This window comes from Drosophila eugracilis, unplaced genomic scaffold, assembly GCF_018153835.1.
Source record: "Drosophila eugracilis isolate 14026-0451.02 unplaced genomic scaffold, ASM1815383v1 contig_90, whole genome shotgun sequence".
Classification (NCBI taxonomy): Eukaryota; Metazoa; Arthropoda; class Insecta; order Diptera; family Drosophilidae; genus Drosophila; species Drosophila eugracilis.
In genome coordinates this window covers 6,550,340-6,563,876 of record NW_024573812.1, presented here as the reverse complement: position 1 = coordinate 6,563,876, position 13,537 = coordinate 6,550,340, and the positions used below count along the sequence as shown (strand labels likewise).

General features: G+C 43.0%; 4 protein-coding genes across 5 annotated transcripts; 2 read left to right on the top strand and 2 right to left on the bottom strand.

Annotated features, from left to right (window-relative positions):
* Window positions 1-2,619: 2,619 nt before the first annotated feature.
* On the bottom strand, window positions 2,620-9,624 carry LOC108113024. 2 transcript variants are annotated; one of them, XM_017223451.1, is made up of 7 exons: window positions 9,456-9,624; window positions 8,570-8,752; window positions 7,356-7,688; window positions 6,718-7,301; window positions 3,892-5,391; window positions 3,721-3,833; window positions 2,620-3,657 (listed from the first exon to the last, which is right to left on the bottom strand). In XM_017223451.1, the coding sequence occupies exons 2-7, from the start codon at window positions 8,722-8,724 to the stop codon at window positions 3,445-3,447; spliced, it is 2,898 nt and encodes a 965-aa protein (XP_017078940.1). In that variant the 5' UTR covers window positions 8,725-8,752; window positions 9,456-9,624; the 3' UTR covers window positions 2,620-3,444. The 2 variants fall into 2 exon arrangements, with proteins under 2 accessions (XP_017078940.1, XP_017078941.1); XM_017223452.1 differs by lacking the exons at window positions 2,620-3,657; window positions 3,721-3,833; window positions 3,892-5,391 and adding an exon at window positions 5,628-6,429 and having other exon boundaries at window positions 9,456-9,620.
* A 513-nt stretch (window positions 9,625-10,137) lies between these two features.
* LOC108112372 (ubiquitin-like protein 5) lies at window positions 10,138-10,666 on the top strand. Its single transcript, XM_017222202.2, has 3 exons — window positions 10,138-10,271; window positions 10,334-10,472; window positions 10,535-10,666. Exons 1-3 carry the CDS (start codon window positions 10,233-10,235, stop codon window positions 10,576-10,578), a joined length of 222 nt encoding a protein of 73 aa, XP_017077691.1. The 5' UTR covers window positions 10,138-10,232; the 3' UTR covers window positions 10,579-10,666.
* A 210-nt stretch (window positions 10,667-10,876) lies between these two features.
* LOC108113342 (anaphase-promoting complex subunit 15A) lies at window positions 10,877-11,604 on the top strand. The gene is made up of 3 exons (XM_017223903.1): window positions 10,877-11,077; window positions 11,137-11,224; window positions 11,281-11,604. Exons 1-3 carry the CDS (start codon window positions 10,949-10,951, stop codon window positions 11,418-11,420), a joined length of 357 nt encoding a protein of 118 aa, XP_017079392.1. The 5' UTR covers window positions 10,877-10,948; the 3' UTR covers window positions 11,421-11,604.
* Window positions 11,505-13,041, bottom strand: LOC108113341 (succinate dehydrogenase [ubiquinone] iron-sulfur subunit, mitochondrial). The gene is made up of 3 exons (XM_017223902.1): window positions 12,849-13,041; window positions 12,146-12,582; window positions 11,505-12,089 (listed from the first exon to the last, which is right to left on the bottom strand). The coding sequence occupies exons 1-3, from the start codon at window positions 12,909-12,911 to the stop codon at window positions 11,696-11,698; spliced, it is 894 nt and encodes a 297-aa protein (XP_017079391.1). The 5' UTR covers window positions 12,912-13,041; the 3' UTR covers window positions 11,505-11,695.
* Between the last annotated feature and the right edge of the window lie 496 nt (window positions 13,042-13,537).

The following is a 13,537-nucleotide window of genomic DNA, read 5'->3' as shown; positions in this document are numbered from 1 at the left end:
CGCGCCGCCACTTCCAGATAAATTTAATTACGCCAACAAGTCACACAAGTGTCTCTAACTAAGCGTTAGCAGCACTCCCGTACTCATCCACATCGCAAACAGATTTGCATGGCAAACAAAACTTTTCCCAGCCGCTCAATGTATGCGCATATCTAATGCGGCTCTGAATGCGGTCGTGACTTTTGTCCTCACTGTACGGGCAATCGGTTTGCGGAGGCTGCAAGTCCAGTAGTGACACATCATATCATATTTGGAGTGAATTTAGCAACAACTTTAGCCCGAAGCGGCTCTAACCCTCAAAGCAGCCATAAACGTTGTTTTGGAGAGACCAGGCGGATTAACTTGGTCCTCGCATGTATTCCTGCTCTTGCAGATAACCAATCATTTTAGCCATGTTCTGCTAACTACACCAAGCAAAGTGCTGAATGCTCGGATTAAATGGTAATAAGAAAAAATGTTCACAAAACAAGAAAGTACATTTTTAGCAAAGCTGAGCATGGTAAAACCATTTTTGAGAAATTTTCGGAATCAAAAAAAGTGTCATTTTGTCTCCAAAAGGACTTAAAAAAAGCCACAAGCCACATAGATCCTTTTTAATTAAAGGATGTCATTTTTTTCCTCTCCAATAATTAAAAACATAACAGATTGCTTCGAAACATTTCGCACAATTTATTCGGTTGTTTCATTATTTTACGTGAAATCACAGAAGTATTTTTGACATAAAATAATTTAACAAATAGCTTTTCGGTTTGCCCCATCACAGCTTATAGCTTATAATTTTCTATAAAAACGTAGTATGTATATAAAAATATATATATAAAATACACAAACTATTGACACCCCTTCAGGTGACCGCACTATTCTCGATTTCAAAATGTCATCGTTTTTAATGGGCAGGAAAATGAAAACCAATTATTGAAGTAGCTTGAAGCCTGATTATTTATTTATTATTATTATTACAGTATGCACATTTTCGAGTAATTTGTTTTTTTGTGTTGTGATAGATATAAATATACTCGAATATAAGTTATTAAAATGCCTCTCCCCTTATTTCCATGTATCATATATGATTCGAAATTGTAAATATTCCGTAGAAAGCAATTTTGATTCTGCTTGTGTACGCATCAGCAGAGCGTCTTTTTGCAGGCTATCGTAAATACTTGAGGAATTTCCTTATCAAACCAAGCCGAAAAGTTTCCCGAAGTTTGCTTGTGGCTGGGGTATAAAAGTGTGATATGATGGCTTGGGTTTTATTGTCTCGGCTGGATTGCAACTCCCTTTATGGCTGGCACACTCCGGCAGGCTGATCCCGGCATTAATGCCTGCAAATTGTGCCTCGACACGCTAGCAAATTCAATACAAAATAGAAAAAAGTCTTTGGCAAGTTAAACACTCTGCCCGGGTCGATTCAGTTCCCGGGAAGTTAGTTGGGCTGCCTTTATTTTTTACAGCCGCTGCTGGAAACTTTTCTCATTAGTCACTATTTTTAGCTGCAGTTTAATTGTTACACACTCGCAGGACGAAAGTTTCCCTGCCAGAGTGCGAGTACTCAAAGTTGTTTCAATTTTTTATTCCTTCGCTGGGAATTCATCCGGACCCGGAACAGGCGGTGGAGGTGGAGGTAGAGATGGTGTTGCCTGCCATTTGAGCAAGATTTGTGTAAACAAATTAAGCGTGCTGCAAGCCGAACCATTTCTTTTCTAACCGTCGAGCAGGTGCGAAATGAATATGGTGAAGTTACGCCCAACAAAATTAAAAGTTTTCGGGCCCCAGTGGCAATTAAAGTTAATGCGTGTGTGTTGGCAGGGGCATCCCAGTAATTACACAAAACGTGTGAGCAATGCCGGTAATTCAGGCTCAAACGAGGACGCACAAAGGTTTGACATGCCGCAGCTCTGTCCTGGTTCAGGACCTTCCTTCCGCCGGTGGAGGAATCTGCCTAATGGCGACCCGGAAGACTGGTGGCCGCTCTATTTTCTGAAATTTCATACATTCGTAGGTTGCTTTGGAACCTTTGATGGAATCCCCGCCGTCCAAATGCGTCATCACATTCGTCAGCCCTCTCTTGTCGCAGACAGAGAGCTGGCTTTAATTAAGTGCACGCCTTCACTTGCGCTTGAATATTAAATCCTTTGACCTGCCCACATCCCCGCACGGAATCTCAGCGCACAACAAATTAAATGACAATTTACATTAACCCTAGACACAATGGCACATCCTTGCGGAGTCAACAGTTCCGAAGGTACTTTCATATTAAATTATATACCCAAGACGAGTCAGCAACAGAATTGCACTTAATAAATTCATCAGGTCTTGTCTCATCATTTATGCCAAATCTGCTCAGCAATAACATTGAAGTTGTCAGCAAATTAAAAGGAACTAGGGTATATGGTAATGTAATTAATTTCGATTTTAATAGGAACTTAAAATCCTTTGCTGTAGCTATGTAAATGTGAATGGCAAAGGTTGCAACTGCAGATTTTAAACTTTCTACGCCCTCTTCTCTCAATCCTTTCGCTGCCGTAAAAAATAACTAATTACGGCGACCGGATAGTAAGGGTTAATTACTAGCCATGTCTTTGACAGCTTTTTTTCGCCTCCCTTTTAACTAAGAAAACGTTTTTATTATTCCGAGCAACGTGTTTATTTTTTCAAAATAATTGGATGAAGCCTTAATGGACAAACGAAGTAAATACAAACTAAGCCAATTAAGTAGACTTACAAGCAAAAACAATAGAAAAGTATTTTTAACTATCAACTATTTTTGGGTTCACTCTTTAAACATATATAATTGAACGTATAGGAGGAGTACAGAAGACGTAGCTTTTTGATTGGCTGAGATATGTGTGTTTGTGCAGCTTTCATTCGATAATTTAAGTTGAGAATTCAGTTATTTCAGTTTTATTTGACACTATTTCCGAGGGATTTCCTTTCAGTTTAATTCAAATTGGTGTGGTTTGCAAATTTTGATGGTAAAGCATCTTAGCTTAGAGGTAACTTACAACTATAGATTTTAAGCAAGCGTGCGGCTTAAACAAACTATGACTATTTAGTTCAAAACGCTTTAAATGGCAAACATGGTAAAAAAAAATATGCATGTTAGTAGAGTAGACTTAAAGGAACAATGATTGATTTCCGAGGGGCAAACTATATATAAATAAATAGTAAAGGACTTCTTCTGGACACTGGACTCGAGCCCCGACTTATCAATTTAGGTATGTACAAATTAAGATTACTTGTATATAAACACTTCAATCCTACGATATGATACAAAACACTTAAAACTATAGCCTTACTTTTTACATAGTTTGCATAAGTTAGAGGCGGCTGGGCTTAGTTGATCCACTTCTCGCAGTGATATATTGTTGGGTTTCCTTTTTAAGGCACAGACATTATGTACACCTGACAGTGCTTAGGTCGCTAGAGAGGGATCTTTGGACAGATCTAAGTGGCCGGAGGTTTGCCATGCACACGAAACCTGTACAGGCATGTGTAGGTGGGCTGGCCGTGGTTCGTCTCAATGCGCAATTCGACGATCTCGTAGGGCCGTTTGATGTCCAGGTTCTGGACGGCAAAGTACTGAAGAGAGGCACCATTGTCCTCAAACTGATACTCGCCGAACAACACAGGTTCCTGGTCCTTCTCTTGCTCCAGCCCCTGAATAGATGCACCAATCTTATTAGATCTAAATCACTTATCTTCCTGATTATTCACACTTACCCAAACGGTGAAGTTGCGAGGAGCCGAGTCTATCCTTCCGGTCGGTGACAGACTCTTGGGTATGTGTTCGAGGGTGAATCCAGTGACGTACACCAACGAGTTAAGCTTCAGCACTGTGGGGGTGAAAATGATAAGAACTTAGTTTAGATTAAGTATTGACAGGCGACTTGCCTAGAAATCCGGGGAAGCCTTGAAACGCCCAGCACTCTCCTGGCTGCACGTTGGGTGAGATTGCCACCCGCGGCGTGTTGGTGGGATACCAGAGAGGAATACCGAACACCGATATCTGAGCCGATTTTGTTTGGTAGCTCTCCGTGCAACGCGTGGAGAGGATTTGGCCGCCTGCCGACTCCAGGGCGAAGTCCACCAGACCCGTCTTGTCGGCATCGTAAATAGCAAGCACCGTCTTGACTATCTGCCGCACCTCTTCCTCGCGAATATGACCCTTCAGCGCTTTGGTGCTCTCATTGTGCTTTGCCTCCACGACCAGCAGCATCTCCCGCTTCAGTCGCTCGCTTATGTCGGTCATCAGCAAAATGCTGGAGCGCTCGATCTCATCGCGGATGTTATTGTTTGTGCGCTTGTTTAGCTCCAGGAGCTGCTGCTCCAGGTAGTCCTTGGCCACGAACATGCTGCGCACCCAGTTCTGCAGATCGACGTCATCCAAATGGCCAGCGACACCGCCAGCGGTGGATTGTTTGAAGCCCAAAATTTCGACTAGGGAGAGCTTGATCTGCTTGTTGAGAAGAGCAAACTGCGAGTCGTTCAACGAAGAAAGTTTGCTTTCGATTTCTGCCAGCAGCCCGCTGAAGCGCCGATCCTGAGCAAGTTCGTGCTGCTTCATACGTTCCAGCAAATCCTCCTGTCCAAGCTTTAGATTGCTGATCGACTGGTGCAGATCAGCGTTCTCCGCCTGCTTATCAGAAAGGGCCAACTTAATAAAGGCGATCTCCTTGTTCAAGCGATCAATCTGGATTTCTGCGGGAGGGGAGCCGGAACTCTCCTTTTGCTCGAACCGCTGCACCTGAAGATTAATGCGGGAATCTACGAATTCGGCCAACTCGGGAGCCAGCAACACTCGTTCCAGCAGCGCCGCATGGTCGATCTTATCCAGCTGAAATGTGTAGTGCGATTCGTGAAGATGGAATTCAGATTTAATCAGTCTGGTGATCTCCTCCAAATTAGCTTGCGATAGCTTTGCTCCATCTTGCAAACCACCTGACTTTTGCAGCTCCAGTTTCAGCTTTATGGCCAGATCAGCCAAATCCTTCTCGGACAGTTCAGTTTTTTGGGCAAACTGCTGCAAGTTCTCCTTCATCAGCTGAACAATGAGTTGAACCTGCTGCGGTGGCAATTCCTTTGACTGTTGCTGGACTTTAAGCTCCACTAACTGCTGCACGTAGTTGTTGACATGGTTCAAGATATTTTCGTATTCCTCCGCTGTCAAGGCCTTCTTGATGTTCCCTTCGATGCTGGCTATATTAAGCTTGATGGTCTCGGCTTCTTCCTGTGGACCTTTGACGGCGGGTACTTCCAGCCAACTCTTCAAGGATGCTCCAGCACTGGACAAACTACTTTGCAGGGTGCCAAAAAGGGTCACTGGCAGCGGCAATAGAGCTTGAGCTCGCTGAACGTACTCAATACGTTGATCCTCCTGCAACAGCGACCATCCTGACCGAAGAGAGAACGAAACATAGCGCTATTAGTTGGCAATCCTTCTACATTTCCAGTTCCCCACAACTTCGATAATCAAACGGACTGAGGTAAGGGGGAACTTCGTCTTTTGGGGTAATTCCAACACAAATGCAGAAGGATAGAGTTTGGTTCCGGCCAACCAATATTGCATGTTTACATTTTACTTACCATTTAGATAACTACCAACAAATGGCAAATAAAACAATCTACTCTTCTTTGTACTTGATGTTTTGTATGAAATTGTTTGCGATTTATTTTTTGTATAGACTTTTACAAAGCAAACAGTGAACAAATTACAATTAAACGTTGTTTGACAACAAGTAAGATTTAGTTAGGGCATTCAGCCATACGGATAAAGACCCTAAATCTTGGACATGAGTTTGATTTACGTAAACTAATACAAGAATTCTGCAATTTGAACAGCGGTGAGCTCTATCCTTCTCCCATCAGCCTGTGATGTTGCATTTTGTTGGGAATTGTGTGGATTAGTAAGGTGGGATGTGTGGGGTGGTTGTCAATGAGAAAGGGCGAATGAGGGGACAAAAAATACTAAATATGTGGGACATTTTTGAGGTTAGCAGACGGACAAAACACGGACGAAATGCTTTAGTTTGTACTTGAATTGTTCATATTGAAAGTTTATCATATCTAATGATATGCAACAAAGTCCTATTAAAGAAACAATTGCTGAAGCAGTTCGGCCACCAAATGGTAGCCTCCCCATTCCAGGTATTCTCTACACACGCTCATAATAGACCTGATCGTCGGCCTGAAAGATCTGGCGCCCCTTGTTAACCACGTTCTGACCAATGGTTCTCAAATACAGCACATAATCATCGGCCCAGTCGCGAACGCGCACCGCTTGCTCGGCGGCCTGGGAGCGAAGCGATTCATACTGGGCCTGGTTCAGGTAGTCGCCCACGTTGATCTTGGGCAACTCAGGTAGGGTGAAAGTGTATTCGGACAGGGATTTGGGTGGGAAAGTTTCATTGGGGTGTATGTAATAGAACAGACCTGCAAAGGCAAAGCAAATTAGGCGTTGTTCCTCGGCAGATGGCGAAAGTAAAATAAAACATGTCATCACGTGGCCACTAAATAAAGATTCGGGGGATTTCACTAACAAATTACCAAAGGCGTCACGCGAATGTCGACGACCAGACGAGTGTATAAATAAACACGCTGGAGGTGATATATATGCATATAGCACGAATTTTCAAAACCGATTGAAGGTCAGGGCACACGCTTGAACATATTTTACTTTACACCGTTGTAAATCGGACGGTGCTTTGGAGGCCTACTTACCCGTCACCAGCAGCAAGGGCAGCAGAATCAGCAAAAATATGAGGAAGCGCTTTTTCGACTTGTTTTCCGCATCGGAGGATCGCAGCAACCACGTGTCCAAACTCAGAACAGATCCAATGAAGATGTATAAGTAACGCAGCAAGCTCGTGAAACCTCCTCCTATAGCCTGGGCGACTTTCCCCAGAAATCCGACCTTCTGACCCTGCTGGCGCCTAGCATAGTAGTTTTGATAGGCATTCGTCTCTGCGGCCGAAATATTGGTCACTCGTGTCCATACGGTGGTAACACTATTGACAACCAGCTGGATGAGACGAATGAGCCACCAGCTCTGCTTCTGCTGCTGCCCAAAAGTGGCGTCAACCTCATCTGCAGAGTCGTAATTGACTTGCTTATCATACTTGGACTGGTAGCGCCGGCGGATAAACTCCTCATCAGCAGGGTTCCGCTGGACCATGTAGTTGACGCGCTCGTTATGGTTTTCGAGGCTCCTCCTTGACATGTTAGGCATAGACACGATCCCTGGAGCCAGTTGACGGCGGTGGGGGGATAATTCGGAGTAGGTGTAGTCCGTCTTGGGAGTTTTACTGCAAGACAAGACGATTAGAATAGGATCTAGAATATAGAATTCGTTCACTTACTTCCAGTACTCGCCAGCATCTCTGTACTCGATATAGGCCAGGTAGTCGCTGGCATTGCCCGAGGTATTGTTGCCGTTTGATTGGTTCAGTTTCTCCTGGACGGAGTTAAGCGTGTTTTGGGTTGTCTCCAGCTGGCTTCTGTTCCGAGGTGTTGATGTGACTCCACCGGATATCTTGGTGAGGAGCGACGTTATTGTCGTGGTTGACTTATTCTTGCGTTTTGTCTCTGGAGTCATGTCGTCGCTTGAATAGTCCGAGGTCAGCTGAGAAAATGCCTTACTCCGTGTTTTCTTGCTGCTGCTCGACTCCACTATATGCTCCTCGACTATCGTTCTAAAAAGGGATGTAGATAGCAGTTGGTAAGACTTAGGGAAAGTATTTTATTGAGTAATTCCCAGATAATGTGCTCGGAATCTTTTCCAACTGCGAGTACAACGTATCAAAACAAAAATACAAAAATATGCTTTTAAACGTCGCTGACCTTCAACGATACTGGCTGTTAGCCCGCGCCAACATGCTCGATTTTGTGGCTAAACGTGAAAACGAAATTATGATGGCCAACGTTAGATTCCGAATGTCGTCATCGAGTTTGAAAGACTGATCGGACTAGACGCTCTCTTGGATTAGGCGCCAAAAGCTAACGAAGCTCGACGAGATGCCGCACCCTGTATATGGCTTTGCCTTCGTTTTCGAAATTGAAACTCGCGCCGAGCGTGAATAACAAGGAGGTGACGTCATGGCAGCAAGCACACGGCATACTAACAGTCACTATAAATATGTATTGCGTACAGTCTAGCTTTGCTAAGTAAAACGCTTTAAAGGAAAATATATTGAAATAGTGTTACTAAAGATTGTCAAAATGGCAATTGCTTCTGGGATTTTGAAGATTAAAAGCCTTTTCTATTTCAATATTATGGGTTATGGTGTTTCCGATTATAGAAGTTCGACTGTAGTTATGACGCCATTATTTAAGCTATCAACTCTGGACTGGATTGCTGAGGAATGAAATTGGGTTTGCCAAAAGCCTTTAATAACAGACCATAAATCTGACTCCCCACATCGAAACCTCTATAGATAAAACTAAATATTATTTCACACAATAAAGTATATAAATAAACTGATGTCTGCGTAACTCTAAATTCAGATTGCCAAAGAACGGGTGAGTTTTAGAGGTTCGCTTCTATTCCTATTTCGGGATCATCCCAGACACTTACTGCACATTGGGGGCCACAGACTTCTTCTTGAGGTGATGCACATGTCCCTCCTCTCCGGCATGTTCGCAGTTCTCATGATCGCAGCTCGACCTCAAGAAGGGGGTCTTGGAACGAGACCGGCGACGCGTCTCTATCTGGTAAGTATCTTCGCTCATGATTAGATTCCCTCCAAGTGCTCGGGCCCTGTGAAGAACACAAATAATTTACATGAGCAACGATTTATTTGGAGTAAACATTAAAGCCCGACTGTGTCTGTGTCTGTGAGAGTGTGTGCGTGATAGGCGTGGGTTGTTTACAATTGGGCAGCTGGAAAACATTTGTGCGCTCGACGTTACTTTTGACTTTAATGCTCGAGTGCTTTTCGGATCGAGCTTTTCTCCCAACATTAATGCCGCATTATGCAATGCGTGTGGAAATGAGCGCAATGCCCGGTTTTTAATTAGAATGCAATGAGGAGGTAAGTAGGCAGGCCATAAAGACGCCGTCTAAAAATAGGACGGAGCATTTTCGAATCGCGAATTGCTTGCCAGTGACCGTGGAACTATTGATGGACCATGTAGTCGATTCTTCGGGTTAGAATAGCCGAAAACGACGCTCGACCTTTAGAGCATAAATTCCAGGAGGTGGGGTGGGACGGTACAGGGTGCCGTGGAGTACCACGCCATTCACAAACAACTCGCGATAATCAATACAATGAATTGCCCAAAATGGGTTCGCAGCACAGGCGCAAACATTTGGTGTTTCGGTGAAATGGAAACCCAAACAAGTTTTCCGATGCTGCGTCATAACGTAGCAGGGGAAAATGAAGCACACACGCACACAAACACACTGTCAACTAGGCACTGCAAAGTGTTTCAATCATTTGGCAAGCAAATATGGCACATACTCAATAGTATTTCTGGTTCTGTTGCACTTAATGAATTTCTCCGATTTTATTAGCTGAATATGCGGTTTGTTTGCAAGAACCGCGACGGTTTAAAAATAGCCTCCGATGGCGCGACAAAAAAATCACGTCCTTTCCGAGCGGCGAAAAATTTCGAATAGATTGTGGTGGGGGGAAATCATCGATGTTATTATTTAGGATCGACTATCGATTATTTACAGTGTGAACGTATTCGTCAAGCGCTAGTACATTTTATCGATTTTTTAGTTAATCAAAAATGTGTCACTTAAAGCGGAACGGCGAAATATTCAGCACTGATAAATTTTAATTCCATTTATGTATGTAATTTAAAAGTTTTCTACAAATTTATATATAAGATGGCTTATTAACTAACTCTTAAATAGTTTAATAAACAAACAGTATAGATTTAATTAATTGTAGTTCTTTTCCATTACAACATTATTCCAGCATTAAAAATAATATATATTTTTCGGACTCAAAAATCATAAAATAAAAGTAATCAGACTCTAATGTTACTTCATTACGTAAAATATAATATTTCTGTTTCAGAAATTTTTGCAATAAATCTAAATAAATAATTTATTTCAATTGACTTTTAAGAATGACTTAGTTGACCCGCAATTTTATCGATAAAACAACAATCAGAACTTTAGCAGTGACACAATCCATCACTTATAGATAGTTGATAACTCTAAACCAAAAATACCACAACAAACCAAGAGGGTTTCTTGTTGTGAATTTATTCCAGAAAAATAAGATATGATAGAAATAACTTGTAACGATCGCCTCGGCAAAAAGGTACGGCCATATCCTAGAGTATTATACATACATGTATATGTAATGCAATGTTTATTACGCAGGTGCGCGTCAAGTGCAATCCTGACGACACAATCGGCGACCTCAAGAAGCTCATTGCGGCACAAACGGGCACAAAGCATGAGAAGATTGTCCTAAAGAAGTGGTACACAATCTATAAGGATCCCATCCGGCTATCCGACTGTAAGCACAAGATTAATTAACTATACCAACCTCGCTACAAATTAAAATTCCCACTTTCTCAGATGAAATCCACGATGGCATGAATCTGGAACTCTACTACCAATAAATCTGCAAAGGGATGGTTCCTGTATCGTGGTTGTCCGATTTTTATAGCATCTTTGATAAATAAACAAATTTTAAATAAATAATGTAAATCCATTTCTTCATAATTCTTAAGGGAGTGTGCAAATGGAGTAGAAGATGTTTTATTGCTACAATTAATTAAAGCCCAAGTTATCTGTTGGGTCTTTTATATACGAATTGGCTTAAAAAGTAAACCAATAAAACAAATATAAATTTCTTTTATTAACCCCCTTAGAATACGCCCCTGTTGCGTTTGGTATTATTTTCCCGTATAATTTGGCGTTGCCAGATCGTAGCTAAGGCGTCCGGAGGAATAACAAATATTGTAGAAGGCATATTCAAGATTCGCCGAAATGTCTATGATTCCATTCTTTCCCACCCTCAAAGTCTCCGTGGCAAATCGCTACTGGTTGGACATGGCTCCTGCTTCTGTAAACGAAGAGTCCCAGACGCGGCGCTACGAGGAAGATCGCAGCAACTTTGTAAGCATTTCAGGACCCCAATACCTGTACATTTTTCATTAACTTTACTATCCGTGCAGCGTGAGTCGCTCAAAACAGCCTGCACAGATCTGCAGCCATTGGGTAAGATGCTCACCATACCTGGAATAGAAACCGACGACGAGGATGGTGAGTATACCCAACATTTGCTTAAAACTTTTAACCACCAAATCGTTAATCTGCAGCCAACGACGACAGCGAGGACACGGACAGTCATGACGAGGAAGATGATGAGACGAACGACCGCGTCATTCCAGTCACACAGGACTTTTACTCCGCCGACGATATCCAGATGAACGACGAGACATCTCCCACAGCTCCATGAATGGTTACTAAGCGGATCGCCAACCTTTTAATTGGGATTATAACATTTACTAGGATGTAGATGTGAATTAGAATGTTCTTCGGCTGGTGGATACACAATTATTTATTTTCGCGTTTTGTTCCCTTTACAAACCGTAATAACAAGTGTCGGATACTTTAGGCTTAAATAAATTAAAACATAGTAAGCAAGGTGTCTGGAGAAGTCTCCACTACAGATTTTCGGAGGCTTGGCTCACTGGTTAAGGACATAAGGGGCGAACTGGGATTTCAGGGGCCCTACTTGTGGAGCGCCGCCGTCTCCAGCTTCGGAGCTGGCTTGGAGGCCAAGCCCGAGAGCAGCTTCTTGATCTCGGCGATGGCCCGGCCGGGGTTAAGGCCCTTGGGGCAGGTCCGTGTGCAGTTCATGATCGTGTGGCACCGGTAGACGCTGAAAGGGTCCTTTAACTTGCTCAGACGCTCGGCGGAGTTCTCATCACGCGAGTCGATGATCCACCGGTAGGCCTGCATCAGCACGGCGGGGCCCAGGTACTTCTCGGCATTCCACCAGTACGAGGGGCACGAGGTGGAGCAGCAGGCGCACAAGATGCACTCGTACAGGCCATCCAACTTGGAACGGTCCTCAACAGACTGCAGGTACTGTGCCTTGCCCTTCTGCTCGACAGCCTCGTTCCTGGTGATGGTGTGGGATTAGTGATTTTCCAGGTTGAAAGGATTAATTTAACTCACTTGCGCTGCAGCCAGGGCTGGATGTTGCGGTACTGCTCGTAGAAGTTGTTCATGTCCGGAACCAAATCACGAACCACATACATGTGGGGCAAAGGATACACCTTCAGAGATTTGGAGGTGTTGATGTCGATCTTGCTGATGCAAGCCAGCGTGTTGGTACCGCCAATGTTCATGGCGCACGAACCACAGATGCCCTCGCGGCAGGAACGACGGAAGGTAAGTGTGGGATCCATCTCGTTTTTAATCTTGATCAGGGCATCCAACACCATGGGTCCGCATTCGCGCAGGTCCACCTCGTAGGTCTGCATGTAGGGCTTCTCGCCGGCGTTGTCTGGGTTCCAGCGGTAGATTTCGAACTTCTTGATCTGCGGCTCCTGGGCCTCCTTGGGTTGCGCTTGCTGATCCAGCTGGGCGGTGCCATTGCTGATGGATCGCAGCTGGAAAATGTGAAGATCGGAAAATTACGTTATAACCATTTTCATCCAACCGCTTAAAAAGGTTTACATAACAGCTAATGCCAGTTGGCAATTCCCCGAAATTACGACGCTTCAGATTGCATGTTTATCGCGATTCTATATTCTATTCTATAACTCCCTGATCCCAAATTTCCACCTTATATAACTGCACAGGCCAAAAAGCTGCCTGCGCCCCCGCCCATGCAATGTTGGCCAAAAAGCCATGGACCATCTCGTTCTCGTCTCACCTGGTTCCTTCCCACCAGAGATCCAACGCGGCTTAGGATTTGTCTCGCCTCACTCGCCAACATTTTCGACGCTGTTTCTGCTGCAATTGAAACGGCACTGCGTTTGCAATTATCGATTTGCTAAGAGCAAATTGGATGTTTTTCTTATTTGCGTACAAAAAGTTGCACGAACTGAAAGTGCGGTGTGCCCGTGGCAGAACCAAGTGTTATGGAAACACACTAAAATATACCTCACGAAAATGAACGGGCACTGGTCCCACTAATAGGAACGTATTTTATTTTTGAATATAAATTTGAAATATCTGACCCTACCCAATACCAATATGGTATAAAAAAAAAGTTTACGATGGAAGCATGGGTAAATTTTTGCGCAAAATGAGTAATATGGGGTCAAACGTACAAAACAATTTTTTATTGTTCTGTACTTACACAGAAAAGAAACTATAATTTTAAATATTGTATTAAAAGTTCTAATTCACATTAGATAGTTTGTAAATTAAAAACTCAGTAAAGTAATAAAAAAAAACGAAATATAAATATGTATTAATTATTAAATGCATTATAGGAAATTTTGCCACTTTTCCTGACCAAAAACCATTTTTTGAAGATAAAAAAATAAAAAAAAATAACTGAATTGCATTTACATTAGATAAATTTTAAGTTTTCCATAACAGAAATTTTAATAGATG